The following is a 19,360-nucleotide window of genomic DNA, read 5'->3' on the forward strand; positions in this document are numbered from 1 at the left end:
AGGTTTTTTGAAGATCAAACAAAGTGTGAATGCAACTTTCTGTTACAGGTTTGTGATCTGAACGAATTTGGCCGACTAGCGGTCATATAATTTGATACACTGTTCCCACAAATAAATTCCGTACATTTTCGTGACCGAAACAGAATAACAATTGACGCAATAATTAGCAAATACAATACACAGATCCCAGAGATAGACCTAACATTCAAAAAGCGATTGGGAAATATTGAATTGAGAGTAGTAGGATAATTTACCTTAATGTTTTGGACATTTGCACATCAACCCAGACCGTTTAACGACCAGCGCCCTGTAGCTAAACAGGAAATCGTTGGCTGGTTCCCGCCTCAAGTGTCATGGCGCACCAAGCCATAAGAGGCTGGTAAGTATTAATGGTTCCAGAATTCTGGTTGGTCCATCACGTTCTCATTCTTTGTTATACTAGTATTTCTTTTGGTTACTAGTACCCGACGTCAGCTGGGTTTCCTTTTACTCTCAAAAGTTGCGTGAATATAATACTGTTTCTTGTTGTTGCACAAATAACAAGACATGCCAGAACCATCCCAAATAGGAAGTCTAAGCAGACTGAATGGGCATGGTTGTATTGCCTTAATATAAACTTGTTTTCGGAAAATTGGAATATTTTACGTTACTTAGTTACATGCCCTTGGGCCGGAATCCCGGCCCAGTGGAACAATATGGCTAGTACTAATTACCTGCGTCCTACTTGCCATTCGTAAGGGACGCCGGGAACCAGCGAAAGAAAACTCGTCGCTATAGACTGCCCTCACACGGCAGCTATACTGATTTCAAAAGGAGGATTTTAAGTCGAAGTACAAAAAGGCTGTTTATAATTTGTTTTAAGCTTTGCTGGCGTAACAAACCAGGACGAAACAAATACGTATCATCATACAGCTTTACCCTGGATGTCAGACAAGCAGTAATTCTAGCTATTCGACGCACCACATAAACTCATTGAAGGATATTATGAAATACCATTGTTCAAGTCTGTATCTTTGGAAGGGAAAGTTTATAACAACTTTCTCTTCACACCGAGAAACACAGGCAAACGTTTGTTTTCTTCAAAAAATACTGTTTATTGCATGATCTAAACAACTACCCTCGTAGATGTTTTTTTTTTTTTTTAATTCTAAACCGTTATAAACACAAATAGAAATACAACATGTAGAGCACATTCATTTCCAACGGAAGTCAAATGACACCTCGCTTATAATAGTACTATGGAATAACAGGACAGTAAATGTTATTTAATACCCCCCCTGTAATTGTAATAATGTAAGTAAATTAGCTATGCGATTACGGCATATTAATATGACTAAACCTGCAAACTTGACGCACGTGAGTTCGCGCCATCAATAACATTACCAGCATGCAACAACATAACATTACCAACAAGGTACTTCCGGATTGAATTCTAGATCAAACGAACATATGCACTGTAGTCATGTATTGTGCTGAAATGGATTTTGGAACACGGATCTGATAATTCACACTTGGGAGGCTGGGAGAAATGTCTCACTTAACCGATAGGGAACATTAAAACTTTCAAACAGTTAGCGATAACATTCAGTCAGTTGAAAACAGTATATATAAATCGAAGAAGTGGAAGCTGATAATTTATCTTGTCAATACATTTTATTATTAATTTGATTGCATTATTTTGAACAATATTCAATGAAAAATGGTTAAATGGCTTTATTAGAAATACGTGGTTCATTGAAGAAGCCATCTGGATAGCTTGCATGTTGAAATAATTTGGCATTGCCTCCGGATAAACATATTGAGGTACGATTTATCTTAAAATAGAGAAAATTTTAAACATTGTACTATTCGTTCAATGAAAATAATAAAACATGATTTGTAATTAGCTTTACTCATGTAAAACCGGGACGCATGCGCACTTGAGTTGTCTAGTCTTTTGTCGTCGAATGCATGCAATGTTTTTGATAAATTGTAGACTAAACATTTTATCAACATTCAATATCGAAAAAAAAGTGTTCAAAGTTACCGAAAGGTCAGCATGTGCACACATTCCTAATTGAGATCCGCCAAGAACATGAGATCGAAGACGGTATTTTTTTTTAAATTTGAAAGTCAAATATAAAAAAAGTGTTTCTTGAAATTGTTCGACATTGATAAAAATTTACACTACATAAGTACAATTATTTAGTAGCAAAAAATACAACCATCGTTGGCTGTCGTCGGAGCCTCGTTCCCACAACTGTAAATGGCAGCTACACTCTTAATATGACCTGAAACTTTTGTCAGCATTTAAAGGTAATTTCCACCTCGTTCACAAAAAAATATATACTCCATAGTATTCTAATTTGTGTTAGTATTGTTATCCTGTTATTTTGCAAAGGTACACTCTGTTTAACTGTTCGTGAACCTCCATAACTCAACGCGGGTGAACGATTGATACCCAATGCTCTTGAAATACCGGTAGTCGTAAATGTCTATACCAACATCATTTTCTGTTCTAATCCTATTTCTCTGCTTCGCGGAATACACTTCACTCACAAACTCTTTATAAGATCCTCTCTCGCATTCGGCGCGATGAAAATAATGACAAACGAGCTAACCGTAGTACCAACAAGAAACAGGTACAAACACAACCGGTCCACTACCAAACACGCGTAATGCCATTCAGACATCACCTCTGCATGTTTTTCTTCTTTTCGAAAGTGCTCACTAAGAAACTTTAGTTCTTTGAGTATCGCCTCGGACGACTGGGATTTAACAGGGGTGACATGGCCATTACAAATAGGCTCGTTCATAACCATCGGTTTGGACTCTTCCAATGTCTGGTTACATTTGTAGCGACGGTACATCATCCTTTCACGGTTCTCAATCCTAGGGGGCGTCCTTAACCTTATGTCGTTCATTTCAAGGTCAATGGCTTTGACGGGGTCATAAGCAGAGTGCGCATGTCTACGTATTTTCGGTTTGCTGTTGCTCTTTCCGGGGCGTTTCATCCGCATCAACCATGGCAACCAATCCAAGAATATAGCCCGGGTCTATAAAAACAACGTGATTTAGTTACGTAACAATGTTAAATTTACTTACATTTAATATTTTCACACAGATGTACCGACGTATCTATGTGTTTCTTTGATGCTTGTGAGATGCAGTATATTAGCGTTAAGGCAAGTACATGTATATGCATGTTACAATATAACTTGGATGTAAATGTCTGCCGAGATATCTTCGACGGCGAGAGAGACGCGAGAATGTCATATTTACGTAGGAAAAGTGGAAAAAAAGGGTACACTTACAGTGTTTGACATGTCACTGTTATCAGGATGTCTGTAGTGGAAATTCAATCCGACGATCGTCATGACGACAGACAAGCCAACTATCAACATCGTAGATCCATAATACTTGGCTTGTATGAGAAAAAGAAGAACAAACATTTCAAAATTAAAAAGGTGAGCCAAGCTTTGGTCGATGTAACAGCCTATTTTTTCGATATTGGTACCACGCGATGTCTACAGTGTGTGTATAATAATGTATATACGTTGTACGTTTACACCACAGTCAGCTGGCGCACAAGTGATAATACAATAAACGCGATATTTACTATATGGGGTCGCCGTCTTTAATACGGCACGAAACTAAACTAAAAGACTAGTTTCATGCTGTATTCAAGATGGCGGCCCCCATATAGTAAATATCGCATCTATGTTATTATCATTTGTGCGCTAGTTGACTGTGGTTTATACGCATTCAAACGCGCGTTTATAATGCAAATAAAAAAAACAAAAAACGACAGAGCCAAACAATAATAAACGCAAAACACATTTGTTTTCACATCTATTCATGGCGTCCCTTTAAGTGTGAACAGGTTACTTGAATTGGCGTATGAATTACGTGATACACGGATCTTAAAGCGGGAGGGTCGTCACCTGCGCACGCGCGGGAACTAAGTCCCAAGCGACGATAACAACACACGCTAAAAACGCAAAGGATCATGGGTAGCAGCTTGTTTGTAAACAATGACACGCTATGGACTTCTGGCGCTTGCGTAGGTGATGACTCCCCGCTTTAAAGGAAACATCAATGCAAACAACATAATGACCCCTAAAGAAAAAGCTTCACAAATGTAGGTGAATGTAATTTACAGTTTTTTTATATCACTTTTCATTCTGTAGATATTCAACTTTTTATCAGTATTATGTAGTCAGCCATCTTGATTATCAAGCAAAGGATTGTGGGTAAAGTATGACATCACAGAATCTGTTGTCAGAAATTGAGAAAATGATTTCATCTACAACTTCAAAAGTTGAGCTTCAAATTGGCTGAAAGTTTGGTCAAATTGGTAGCATACATGTACTGGTGCCATCCATGTTTATAAAATAGTTGCCATGGAAACAGAACTGAAAATATTTATTTTTATGTTTTTCTACCAAAAGCTCAAATTTCCTTATATTGTATACAATTTACCAATATAAAGTAGATTATATAGGTGATATATTACATGTTGACCACAAAAAGGGGCAAAAAAGTGTCATTCTATATTTCATGACTAAAATATTGATTTTTAATTTTTTAACGTTTTTTGCAATATCTTCACTTAATGTGTATTTGTAATATTCTAATTTCCATTACTATAATTATATACATGGGTAATATGCACAACGAATATTTGAACAAATTCACATCACTATTTCTCATGTTATAGATGAAATAATTTTCTCAATTTCTGACAACAGATTCTATGATGTCATACTTTACCCACAATCCTTTGCTTGAGAATCAAGATGGCTGACTACATAATACTGATGAAAAGTTGAATATCTAGTGAATTAAAAGTAATATAAAAAAGTGTAAATTGCATTCTCCTACATTTGTAGAGCTTTATCTGTAGGGGTCATTATGTTGTTTGCATTGATGTTTCCTTTAAACACCACCACTCGGCAACTACTCCTAAAATAATTGGCATCTTAAACTGCATTCGGTATCGTGGTCAACTGCATTCACGTTTAGTTTATTCTCACAATATGTGTCGAACTTTCAGTATGTTTAGATTGATATATGAACATCTTTACGAGAATAAAGTTGCCATGGTAACCATGGTATTGAGATCAGTGGACACAATGACGTGAGTGAATAGAACGCTATTTGAGTGGCGGGGCGGGGCAATCTATATAAGTACAGTACTCTGATTACATGCGGATGAATCAATCGAAGTGATCGAACCTTACCTACAAGTGGAATCACTTCGGACGTTGGGGGCATAGTTTCTGCAATTAGCAGCAAAAATACCGTCATGGATAGTAGAATGGTGATACCTATAAAAATGAAATATCAGAATCTAGAAGATGCTACAGAAACTACATTTCAGATTTGACCATGAGGTCATGTGTGGCATATAACTACATTGTATGTTGCTATGTGGCATATAACTCCATTGTATGCAACATACAATGAAGTTATATGCGTCATAGCAGCATACAATGGAGTTATATGCCACAAAACAGCATACAATGGAGTTATATGCCACATAGCAACATACAATGGAGTTATATGGCACATAGCAACATGCAATGGAGTTATATGCCACATAGCAGCATACAATGGAGTTATATGCCACAAAACAGCATACAATGGAGTTACATGCCACATAGCAACATACAATGGAGTTATATGCCACAAAACAACATACAATGGAGTTACATGCCACATAGCAACATTCAATGGAGTTATATGGCACATAGCAACATGCAATGGAGTTATATGCCACATAGCAGCATACAATGGAGTTATATGCCACAAAACAGCATACAATGGAGTTACATGCCACATAGCAACATACAATGGAGTTATATGCCACATAGCAAATGCAATGGAGTCATATGCCACATAGCAGCATACATGTACAATGGAGTTATATGCCACAAAACAACATACAATGGAGTTATATGCCACATAGCAAATGCAATGGGGTTATATGCCACATAGCAAATGCAATGGAGTCATATGCCACATAGCAGCATACATGTACAATGGAGTTATATGCCACAAAACAACATACAATGGAGTTATATGCCACGTAGCAACATATTATGGAGTTATATGCCACAAAACAACATACAATGGAGTTATATGTCACATAGCAACATACAATAGAGTTGTATGCTACAAAACAGCATACAATGGAGTTATATGCCACATAGCAACATACAAAGGAGTTATATGCCACGTAGCAACATACTATAGAGTTATATGCCACATAGCAACATGCAATGGAGTTATATGTCACATAGCAACATACAATAGAGTTGTATGCTACAAAACAGCATACAATGGAGTTATATGCCACATAGCAAATGCATTGGGTTTATATGCCACATAGCAAATGCAATGGAGTCATATGCCACATAGCAACATACATGTACAATGGAGTTATATGCCACAAAACAACATACAATGGAGTTATATGCCACGTAGCAACATACTATGGAGTTATATGCCACAAAACAACATACAAAGGAGTTATATGCCACGTAGCAACATACTATGGAGTTATATGCCACATAGCAACATGCAATGGAGTTATATGTCACATAGCAACATACAATAGAGTTGTATGCTACAAAACAGCATACAATGGAGTTATATGCCACATAGCAACATACAATGGAGTTATATGCCACAAAACAACATACAATGGAGTTATATGCCACAAAACAACATACAATAGAGTTATATGCCACATAGCAACATACATGTACAATGGAGTTATATGCCACATAGCAACATACATGTACAATGGAGTTATATGCCACATAGCAACATACATGTACAAAGGAGTTATATGCCACATAGCAAACATCCAATGGAGTTATATGCCACATATCAACAAACAATTATGTCATTTGCCACATAGCAACATACAATGACGTCATTTGCCACATATCGACATACAATTATGTCATTTGCCACATAGCAACATACAATGACGTCATTTGCCAAATATTTATTTATTTAGTCATTTACTTATTCATTTATTTATTTATCTATTATGTTTTTCCATTTTGTATTTCCTACCAAGTGTCAGCTTTTCTCCCGAGTCAGGAGGTAATGTGAAACCCGTTATGGCCATCACCGTCATCAGAGCACAGGGAATGATCATGTTAAACCCGTAATACAAAGTTCTTCTACGTATGTGAATGTAGAACGAGATATCCGGGTACGGCTCGGGGCAGCAGGGATATGTGAACTCACTTCGAACGACGGGGACACCTGTAATCAACAAATAGTTAAATTTAAGCTCCACTGTGTGTATGTCCATCGGAATTCGATGCATAATAGTTTTATCAATATATATTCATATATGTTTATTATTTCATACCATATTACCTTCATGGTTGTTTCCGATTATTACTGACGAACTAATTGCACAGCACTGTAGATAATTACAGTATAAGGCTTTTTTTAATGTGACAGCATACGCGAAGCACATAAAGTAGCATATGATTTACTAAAATTGTTCCTGGTAGAACCGAACGCGGCGTAAAACGGTGACCTGTGCGCACCAAACACTGCACTGGTCGGTACAAACACGCCGGTCTCTGACACGACATTTTATCTCAGTAAATACTATAATAGAATGTGTGAATCGAGTCTAAATCTTATTTTGTTCTTATTTAAAAAGAAACAAAATAACTTAGACATTCAACTTCTGTCAACAAATCGTTGATTAGTAATCCCATAACCATTCACATGAGTCACGTGACTTACCAATCAAATCCCATTCGCCGTTTGTAGTAAAAGTGGATATGTCCCCTTCCTCGTAAAGCTTCTGCAGGTCGAGTTTGAAACCGTTATACGTCCATGATCCAAACTTCATCTGACACATCTGCTCGTCAAACGGAAAATATTCTATGTCGATCTTGCAGGTGCTACTCAGAATCCCCGGCGGAATATACTGACACAAACCATCGCTGGAAATGAGGACGTTCGATGGATATGTGCCGTCAAATCTTTCATCGGCGCTGCAAGAAAAAAACAGGTCACGATCTTCTCAAGACGTGATTCGTCATTGTTGGCGGGATAATATTACGACACCGTGACCGAATGTACCTAAAAATCATAGATAGGATTGTTTCCACTATTTTTCACCAATTACCTGCGCATGCGTCAAATGGCCATTGCGTGTCATTTTTTTACAAACAAGCATCAGCCCATGATCCTTTGCGTTTTTAGCGTGTGTTGTTATCGTCGGTTGGGACTCAATTCCCGCGCGTGCGCAGGTGACGACCCTCCCGCTTTAATTAGTTTTATAATTTCATACTTCACAGACATTCTACATCAGCAACACTTCCAAAACATGCTGGTTGCTTAAGATGAACTATGCCGTGGGACACTGTTGACCTACATAACCCATGTCGCGATTTCTATTGAAGTTTCATAAAAGGTCACGACATTCTATTGCCCTTGGTTGTCCATCAAGTGTGACACCCCTGTTATTTACTATTCTCATTAGGACCAGTCATTGTTTATTCCCCAGGGTGGTTCATGTCGGTATTGACGTGGCACTACCTAAACGCATTTATAAATTTACCACGATCGCTATGAATCAACTTGATCTGAACGCGGGGGGTTACAGTAATTAATTTTGCAAGAAACGTACATAATTGAAGAGTTAACTTCAACCCAGCTGGGTATAATATGCTATCAAATGAAGAAATAAACTCGACAATCTGACTCGGACATATGGGATTCCGGAACAAAGTTCTTTATATACTGCGAGGTATATTTCAAAATCTATAGTCGCGATGACGGACGGAGTCAAGACACAGCCTCAAAAGACAACACGTTGCAATTTTTAACGTCATTTATTGTTTTAGCTTCGGATCACAATTTTATTGTCTTATATGTTATAAGAGTTAAGAAAATCCTTCAGCAACGCGATGCAAATTTTAACGTCATTTATTTATTTAGCTTCGGATCACGATTTTATTGTCTTGTATGTTATAAAAGTTAAGAAAATCCTTCAGCAAGCCAACGGAATGTTGAACTTTGCAAACATAATGTATAATGTCATTTTCACTGACAATACATTCGTATGTTATATGCACGAGTGTACCGATAACAAAATAAATGTTTGTTCCACAAATCCGTAAAGTTTCTCGTGGTTTAATATGAATTGAAATATACTGATAATCTAAAAGACACATCTACTGCCGCGCCATCTATAGTTTGAATATAACAATCCAAACCACAGTAACACATGCATTAAATCGACTTTTGAAACATATTTTCCCTTCGGGCCAAGATAACAAGTATCCATATTTGTTTAACCCGCATTCAAGATAAATGCGTACAGATTTCTGAGTAGGTTTTACCTGAACTCGAGTAGTATTGCAAATCATATGTACACAGAAAAAAGGGCTTAGATGAGATCAATCCACGGTTTACTGTACATGGTGTGTTTAATTTAATCGCTATTCAAAGCGCGTTCGATTCAGAAAGCAATACTCCATCAGAAGATTTCAAATTCTTATACACTGTCATATAAGTAATATTTTTCAACAATACAAGTATATGTATTCACCTGTTATAGAGCAATATGTCTGGTATCCATATCTCACTGGGTGGCACACGGATGTCGGTGATGTTGCCATACTCTTTTGGGTCCCATGCCATGTAGGCATCCAGCCAGTACTGTGAACGAAGAGGGGAAAATGTGTTAAAAACCCTGCGTACACTGTACACCTGTCCAAGATACAATATGGCATATTTTGCAAAGATTTTTTTAAAAATATGATTTGATATTCGAATCCGTTCACACGTTTAGCAGCCAATGACATTTGTTTCTGCGGCTGAGAAAAAAAATCTGTTGGGAATCAAGAAAACGTGTTTGTCCGTCGTCATACGAAATTCAGAAATCGTATACATTGACTTTCGAATGCCCCTACATATCTACATTCAACTTCTCAGAAAAGATAAATACAAAACGGTGACAATGATGGTGACTCACATCGCGGTAATCTAAAGTGACGAAGTGTCTAGCGATAATCATGGTGACACTGGAAGGCTTTATTCAAATACACGTAGTACTGGGAGAGATATGGTATACGTAGGGAACGTGCGTTTGAGGGACAAAACAAGTCTCGTAGCTTCCTTACTCTCAATGGCATTTCGGCGGCCATTTGCTTATTGCAACATTCTAAATTCCTTATATATTCTGACTTGTGATAACTGTAGTTTTGGGAGTTTTTTATTTCTTCGTTGGGACTTCTTTTGATTATAATCTGTGAGACTGGTGGATTAGCAGGTTTCCCGACGCTTGTCACGTTTTCATTATTTTGTTTTGATTTTAAGTTTATTCTGTTAGTCCCACTGTGAATTCGAAATCACTTATTTTTTGTTTGTGCGTATATTCGAGGCGTGTTGGAAGGATATCAGAGTATAATCCACATTATTTCAAAAGTTCGTAGCAAAGAAATATTGCTACGAGGAGAAAAAAAAAACTCCGACCCATTCAAAGAGGCTGACTGCTATAATAAGTGATTTCAATTTATATTCAAAAATTGCGAATTAGAATATCCTGAGGCATCAGTCGACTAGACAATATACACGTTATCAAACATGGCGGCGTTGTTGTGTAATCCTGCTGATACCGTGTCAGTATACAAAGTAGTAATCTAAACGGGATTTAATAGTCAGGCGCCCTCGCACAGACACAATTTTAATTTCACACTAATTGTATAAATTGAACTTAATTGATCCGTACATAACGTGTTGAAATGTACGCCATATCAATTTTAGAACTTCGAGCCGGTTTATTTTGTCGTGACCATCCTGCTATCACTGTCAAACTGTTTTAGTTTTTACATGTCTTGATACGGTGGCCTTCAACTTATGTTGGTACATGTGTTTTGTGTGTCTTCGATGTCCCTATGTTTATCATCTAACCTCCATTCTTTTACGTATTCAGAATAGCAAACTACCACAGTTGATTGGACATGCAGATTCTAGAAGACCTCACATATTGCACGATTCTATATTTATTCTCTATACAAAATTGAATATTCGTTGAATTTCAAATATACAATATCAGTGAAGAGAACGTAATATAATTAGTACCGTCCTCTCATATTGATCGTGGACATATAACGACAGACTCTCTATATCTTAAACAATTGTTTTAAACATTGTAGATACATTTCATCGGAGGTATCCCATTGACGTAACCTATTCCTGAAATATCAAAGATGTATTTATTCATTGAAGGGTGAACCGTAGACATAAGTGGTCTGTGACAACATTTTACGTGCTATCCAGTTGTAGAACTTCTTTGTCATGTGATTTAAAATTTGCGAATAAGCTCGGAATTTTAGTTGTTTTTTCACGAGATGGCGTTTATCTCAATCAAATCTCGAATGGACGTTGTTCAACAAATATTTAATTTTACGATCCGTCGTCACACTCTCGTCTATAAATCTGATAATCGCATGAGCACGGATAAACGTATCTAGATTGCCGTGTTCTCATACGTAGCGTTAACTACTAGTATCACACATATTACGATGCAGCACGACACCTTGTTTGTTTCTGTAAAACTTTCAACTTGTCATAGCAATTTTCCATAACAGTAATTCGATGTTTTACTTCACAACCCATTACATCAAACACGTCGGTTTGATTACCGCCCGTGGGACAGTCGCGTCACAAGAGACGTGTCGAGATTCTTTTAAATATGAACAAACCCCTCGAAACTAGAACTCGCTTTTTTAACAAGGTTTTGCTATCTACATCGCGACGGTGTGATTTTCACCTAGCAGGTGGCACGAACTGGACACATGTCTGTAAGAAACACGGCAAAAGTAATTACGAAATATATTACATTGCTGCGCTTCGACAGTTCCACTGCCTGAAAATGCACTTTATCCAATATCCACCACGCAGGCGTTATTACCCGTCAACAGACAGAACTAAACAGCTGGTGGCGGGCAGTGGAATAGCACAGTTTTAACACTGCGTGGAAATTTCAATTCAAACCGTAATATGTTTAAATAATTTCGTTTGATATTACATCTCGATAAAAACAACAGATTAAGATTGAATTTTTTGATAACAAGCACAGCAGTATGCGTTGGATGTTTGATCAAATAATGCAAAACACTAGTGCGCATCAGCACTGTACTAATACATATACATACACGCACTGGCCAATTTCGCCAATTCTTTGAACGAATCCTGTTATGTTTATTGCCAAAATCACATTGTTTTTTGCGATAAATTGTATCTTATTGTTTTTATCAAGATGAAATCAAAACGAAATTACTTAAACATGACTCAATTAAACTACATGCTCCCTACTTTCAGAGACAATTGGCCAATTAGTGTCAATAGTCATTACTAAATGTCAAATCGTTACTCGTTAGTGTCCTCTATCAGAATGAACATGGATATTACATTAATTTAAAATTATGGTAGGTTAAATATATTACAATTGAATACTTTTAATACAAAAACCTAAATGAACGTTGATACTATTTACTAGATTCGAGTGAAACTACATGGAAGTATATAATTTCATGGTATGGCACGTTTTTCCGAGACATTGTAATCAACCCCGTCGTCAAACATAGTAAACGTTTTACCTCGGCATGGGGTATGATGCCCCTTCAACTTTGAATCACTCATCAACACTCGTGCCCTTCTCGACAATCTTAAGCCTTGCAGCGCATTTCCGACTGTCGCCGTCGGACACACGGTGACCTCAGTGACACATACGCGGCATCACAAAAAATCAACTGTAATCACAGACATGCTTAACTATTCCGCAGGGAATTTCTATGACATTGCTAAACAAGACAAGACGATGTCTGACATAGCGTGGAATGGGAATACGCGGCATTTTAGGATTGTCTATGAAATGCAAAACGACGCACTACAAGTTCATGTTCATATCCAAGTTAGTACTGGTGCAAAAGACGCCAAATATGCGTGACGTCGTCATGAATTACGAAAAACCAAAGACACTAAAATTGAAAAACCAAAGATATCATTTAAGAACAGTATTTATAAATTATAAACATCACTGCTAAAATTAACTTGAACTTGAATAATACTATCCGTCTCGATCGAAACGAAATACCTTATACAGCATTAAAGTATTATCATAAATATTACAAACTATAGCAGCCAAATGAACTCAATAGATCTTAGACACTAATGGCCGTCGAGATCTTACTGAAAGCGAGATGGCCACGTGACTCGGCATTTCCCCTCCCGCGAATAGTCTTCAATTCACTTCCGTCATCGCGTTTACTGTTGTTTGCCTGACCTTTGTAACCATGGTAATTGTAACAGTGGACCCAGGGCAGTGGACGTGATGACGAAAGAGAATTTAAGGTTGGAAAACAAATCTCGTAGCTCTCTCGCTCTCAACGAGATTTCGGCCCTCGCACAGACACAATTTTAATTTCACACTAATTGTATAAATTGAACTTAATTGATCCGTACATAACGTGTTGAAATGTACGCCATATCAATTTTAGAACTTCGAGCCGGTTTATTTTGTCGTGACCATCCTGCTATCACTGTCAAACTGTTTTAGTTTTTACATGTCTTGATACGGTGGCCTTCAACTTATGTTGGTACATGTGTTTTGTGTGTCTTCGATGTCCCTATGTTTATCATCTAACCTCCATTCTTTTACGTATTCAGAATAGCAAACTACCACAGTTGATTGGACATGCAGATTCTAGAAGACCTCACATATTGCACGATTCTATATTTATTCTCTATACAAAATTGAATATTCGTTGAATTTCAAATATACAATATCAGTGAAGAGAACGTAATATAATTAGTACCGTCCTCTCATATTGATCGTGGACATATAACGACAGACTCTCTATATCTTAAACAATTGTTTTAAACATTGTAGATACATTTCATCGGAGGTATCCCATTGACGTAACCTATTCCTGAAATATCAAAGATGTATTTATTCATTGAAGGGTGAACCGTAGACATAAGTGGTCTGTGACAACATTTTACGTGCTATCCAGTTGTAGAACTTCTTTGTCATGTGATTTAAAATTTGCGAATAAGCTCGGAATTTTAGTTGTTTTTTCACGAGATGGCGTTTATCTCAATCAAATCTCGAATGGACGTTGTTCAACAAATATTTAATTTTACGATCCGTCGTCACACTCTCGTCTATAAATCTGATAATCGCATGAGCACGGATAAACGTATCTAGATTGCCGTGTTCTCATACGTAGCGTTAACTACTAGTATCACACATATTACGATGCAGCACGACACCTTGTTTGTTTCTGTAAAACTTTCAACTTGTCATAGCAATTTTCCATAACAGTAATTCGATGTTTTACTTCACAACCCATTACATCAAACACGTCGGTTTGATTACCGCCCGTGGGACAGTCGCGTCACAAGAGACGTGTCGAGATTCTTTTAAATATGAACAAACCCCTCGAAACTAGAACTCGCTTTTTTAACAAGGTTTTGCTATCTACATCGCGACGGTGTGATTTTCACCTAGCAGGTGGCACGAACTGGACACATGTCTGTAAGAAACACGGCAAAAGTAATTACGAAATATATTACATTGCTGCGCTTCGACAGTTCCACTGCCTGAAAATGCACTTTATCCAATATCCACCACGCAGGCGTTATTACCCGTCAACAGACAGAACTAAACAGCTGGTGGCGGGCAGTGGAATAGCACAGTTTTAACACTGCGTGGAAATTTCAATTCAAACCGTAATATGTTTAAATAATTTCGTTTGATATTACATCTCGATAAAAACAACAGATTAAGATTGAATTTTTTGATAACAAGCACAGCAGTATGCGTTGGATGTTTGATCAAATAATGCAAAACACTAGTGCGCATCAGCACTGTACTAATACATATACATACACGCACTGGCCAATTTCGCCAATTCTTTGAACGAATCCTGTTATGTTTATTGCCAAAATCACATTGTTTTTTGCGATAAATTGTATCTTATTGTTTTTATCAAGATGAAATCAAAACGAAATTACTTAAACATGACTCAATTAAACTACATGCTCCCTACTTTCAGAGACAATTGGCCAATTAGTGTCAATAGTCATTACTAAATGTCAAATCGTTACTCGTTAGTGTCCTCTATCAGAATGAACATGGATATTACATTAATTTAAAATTATGGTAGGTTAAATATATTACAATTGAATACTTTTAATACAAAAACCTAAATGAACGTTGATACTATTTACTAGATTCGAGTGAAACTACATGGAAGTATATAATTTCATGGTATGGCACGTTTTTCCGAGACATTGTAATCAACCCCGTCGTCAAACATAGTAAACGTTTTACCTCGGCATGGGGTATGATGCCCCTTCAACTTTGAATCACTCATCAACACTCGTGCCCTTCTCGACAATCTTAAGCCTTGCAGCGCATTTCCGACTGTCGCCGTCGGACACACGGTGACCTCAGTGACACATACGCGGCATCACAAAAAATCAACTGTAATCACAGACATGCTTAACTATTCCGCAGGGAATTTCTATGACATTGCTAAACAAGACAAGACGATGTCTGACATAGCGTGGAATGGGAATACGCGGCATTTTAGGATTGTCTATGAAATGCAAAACGACGCACTACAAGTTCATGTTCATATCCAAGTTAGTACTGGTGCAAAAGACGCCAAATATGCGTGACGTCGTCATGAATTACGAAAAACCAAAGACACTAAAATTGAAAAACCAAAGATATCATTTAAGAACAGTATTTATAAATTATAAACATCACTGCTAAAATTAACTTGAACTTGAATAATACTATCCGTCTCGATCGAAACGAAATACCTTATACAGCATTAAAGTATTATCATAAATATTACAAACTATAGCAGCCAAATGAACTCAATAGATCTTAGACACTAATGGCCGTCGAGATCTTACTGAAAGCGAGATGGCCACGTGACTCGGCATTTCCCCTCCCGCGAATAGTCTTCAATTCACTTCCGTCATCGCGTTTACTGTTGTTTGCCTGACCTTTGTAACCATGGTAATTGTAACAGTGGACCCAGGGCAGTGGACGTGATGACGAAAGAGAATTTAAGGTTGGAAAACAAATCTCGTAGCTCTCTCGCTCTCAACGAGATTTCGGCGGCCATTTGCATCTGAGGTCTATGGCGTATACGTGGGTGGCAACGCCAGAACGAAGGATTAATCTAAATTTGATAATATTCACTACGTACGTTTATTACTTTAGATATCACGACGCACATGTGTATCTTACTGTGATTTAAACTATTTACTGACAGTGATTTATTTTAGTAACATGATCTTTTAACTTTTTCACCATCAGACTTCCTTGCCCCAAATTGTTTGTGCCTTTTCCTTATATTCTTTCATATTTCTGGAAATGAACATTAATTTTGGAGCCAACAGACATAATTTTAGCCAAATTTCAGTTTTACTCAAAAAATGGCTATTTTTGTCCCATAATTCTGAAGGAAATTGCAGACTATAAACTGGACTATTTTTTTTAAATTTGAGATGAAGAGAGAGAACTGGTGATGAAAAGGTTAATAGCGCGGGAATATTTGTAGTTAGTATATGCATTACAAGTGCGAAAATGTAAAACGTATTAGTTTCTTGGAATGGAAATAGATATATACATGGCGTGTATATTTCAGTAATATACCAAGCATCATCACATACAGAGTAGCATAGTTGAATATAGACATATGTAACGAAATCGATTCCAGATTCTTTTCATATGCGTGCCAGTCATAGACTGAAGCTATTGCTTGGCATCGTCCCACGTGGCGCGACATCACGGTTTGTTACACAGAATCAATATTATGATACATTGGATCAAAGTATACGTAGGTGAGATCAGATGGATCGATGGGACTCCTAAGTGCTAATCAGTTTATTGACCCCCGCTATTGTGCTGAAAGATCATGAAATGCTACTTTCCGTTTTCGTGCATATTCTTTCAAAGAACATTTATCCAAATTGTAAAAAAAGCTCCAGAGATCACACCACATTCCCTGGTTTCAATACGGTATAACAATGATGCCACCTAAATGGTTCACGAAAATCACTATACATATTTGCATATTAGTGAAGAAAACACTTAATATACAGATGGGTAAATGAGTGCGCATCTTATCTCTTACGTGGTTCAGAATTGAAACCCAATAAACAAAAACGGAAGCAGACAAAGGGATGACGTTAGTACATACGCTGCTAACCAGCTAGGTCAACATTTGTAAAGTATTTCTCTACTCAAAAATACTAATATGAATAACTCACCACGCGCATCCAAACATTCACTGTCAAAATCTGATTTTTTTCATCCTATAGACAAAAATAAAGCGAGAGAGAGAGAGAGAAATAAATGTCAATATGTAATAATGTAACATCATATCTGTCAATCAATGTTTCATTACATGAATATTAAGCACATTCGATGTTCTCACTGGAAATAACGCCCATAAAGTGATTTGCAGGATGTTTTCAGAATGTATAACTTATAATTTCCACACTACACTCAGTATGACAATGAATTCAAACATGTTTAATTTATATATCAACAACAAAACACACGTTCAGTCCACTTCCGGACAGCTTAGCAAATTGGAAAATTCAGCCAATACTTCCAAAGGTTAATTCAATCTATATGAGAACATGTTCTGAATATCGAGAGTTGGGGGGGGGGGGATCGGAGAATTGATTACATAATATAAGCGAATATTTCACATCAGCGCTTTTGCGCAATCGAGAGTATATGATATTCAATTAAATTTTTAACAACTTAAGCCGTCATCAAAATTAACTTCTGTAGACTAAAAGAAACCGGTTGGTATAAAATGATAGGCAGATTAACTCAAAATTCCGACTTTTTATTATTAAATCTATTAAGTGCCGTTGAATTCACACCTTTCCGTATACTGTATTCTGACATGCATTCATTTAAATGACAGAGGTGAAGCGAGCAATGAACGCAAGTGGCATTTTGTGTATTGTTCAGCTGAACGTACTGCCCCTTTCTCGAAGGTGTGACCTCCTTGTCTCGTCGTTGAGTTAACGTGATACATTATATCAGTCACTTACGAATGTATTTAATTTGACATATTTATATTATAACACATTGCACGGCACTGTATGCTATTTAGATTTAAAAATATCTAATTGTTTTGACACCTACAGTCAAGATGTGCTGCCCCAAATCATAATTCGGCAGGACACAGTCGAGCTGACGATTCAATCTGTTGATACATTGATCCTAATAATATTTGATTTTGCCTATATACATGTAAATATTTTGAGCTAAACATTGAGACATCATTTATGTAGATTGGGCACACATGCAAGTATGCAAATCTGTAGTTTTAAATGCAGCTGTCCTCCTCCTTCTTGGTGATGAAAGTGTGCTGAACTGTCTGTAAAGCCAGCCCCCAACTTATATTCTATTTTCTGTTTAATCATGCATTTGTCGCAGGTGTTTTTTCTTCTTCTTCGTTCGTAATTCGTTTTCAAATTAAGGAGTGTCAAATGTTATCGACTGGAATTTAACTAATTGATTTACGTTACATGATGTATCAAGAGAACGAACTCCTCTATCTAATCTGTATATTGGAACAATGTTTACGTCCCGCAACGAAACACATAATGACATAACGTTGTTACCGCATTGCTCGAAAAAGCGTTGTTATGTAATTTTGTTCTTTAACGTAGATTATGCCCACGATTTTATCATATAACTATTTATATATAAGAACAGCCAGGGATGCAAATAAATAAAAATCCAAAAATATGTTTATTCGGCTTCTATGAAAAGTTTATGAAAATGACCAGGGGTATGCTCAGATAGGATCGTTTACCAACCCAGACATAATTCTTACACAAAACTGAGCAAAATAAATGCTGCGTACCTCTTTTTATGGCAGTACATTTAAACTGACTAAGCAGACATTTATATTTAATTAGTGGCCTACAATTTCACACAATCAATATAGAGAACCCCTACAAAAATCACATCAACTTTATAAACTACCCGTACCAAAAGCCGATTTTCAACAGCAGACTCCACATCGAAGTTATAAAAAACAAAACAAAAAACATGTAAAACCAATCAGTAGTTTGTTATTTATATTTGACAGCTGTAACGTCTCACCAAAGACACGTGTTTGTGCCAAGTATCAGCAACAGTTTCGAATAACCAGATTGACACAAATGATAGACGTGATGAAAAGTGACACTACTTTGTAATTCATACAGTTGATACAGCTGTGTTGAGGATTGATATGACGGAGCAATTGGATTTATTAAACGATGAAAACAT

General features: G+C 36.9%; 1 protein-coding gene across 1 annotated transcript in view; it reads right to left on the bottom strand.

The window, feature by feature from the left end:
- Positions 1 to 1,126: 1,126 nt before the first annotated feature.
- Positions 1,127 to 19,360, bottom strand: part of LOC100374210 (neuronal acetylcholine receptor subunit alpha-7-like) — a 48,014-nt gene continuing 29,780 nt past the window's right edge. The window contains exons 4-10 of the mRNA XM_078009081.2: positions 17,329 to 17,373; positions 9,578 to 9,687; positions 7,762 to 8,015; positions 7,069 to 7,263; positions 5,223 to 5,309; positions 3,294 to 3,403; positions 1,127 to 3,035 (exon numbers count right to left, since the gene is read on the bottom strand). Of these exons, the coding sequence (XP_077865207.1) occupies positions 2,535 to 3,035; positions 3,294 to 3,403; positions 5,223 to 5,309; positions 7,069 to 7,263; positions 7,762 to 8,015; positions 9,578 to 9,687; positions 17,329 to 17,373 (1,302 nt within the window). The 3' untranslated portion in view covers positions 1,127 to 2,534. The remainder of the gene's footprint in view (positions 3,036 to 3,293; positions 3,404 to 5,222; positions 5,310 to 7,068; positions 7,264 to 7,761; positions 8,016 to 9,577; positions 9,688 to 17,328; positions 17,374 to 19,360) is intronic.

Source organism: Saccoglossus kowalevskii, chromosome 13 (assembly GCF_978046115.1).
Source record: "Saccoglossus kowalevskii chromosome 13, keSacKowa6.1, whole genome shotgun sequence".
Lineage (NCBI taxonomy): Eukaryota > Metazoa > Hemichordata > Enteropneusta > Harrimaniidae > Saccoglossus > Saccoglossus kowalevskii.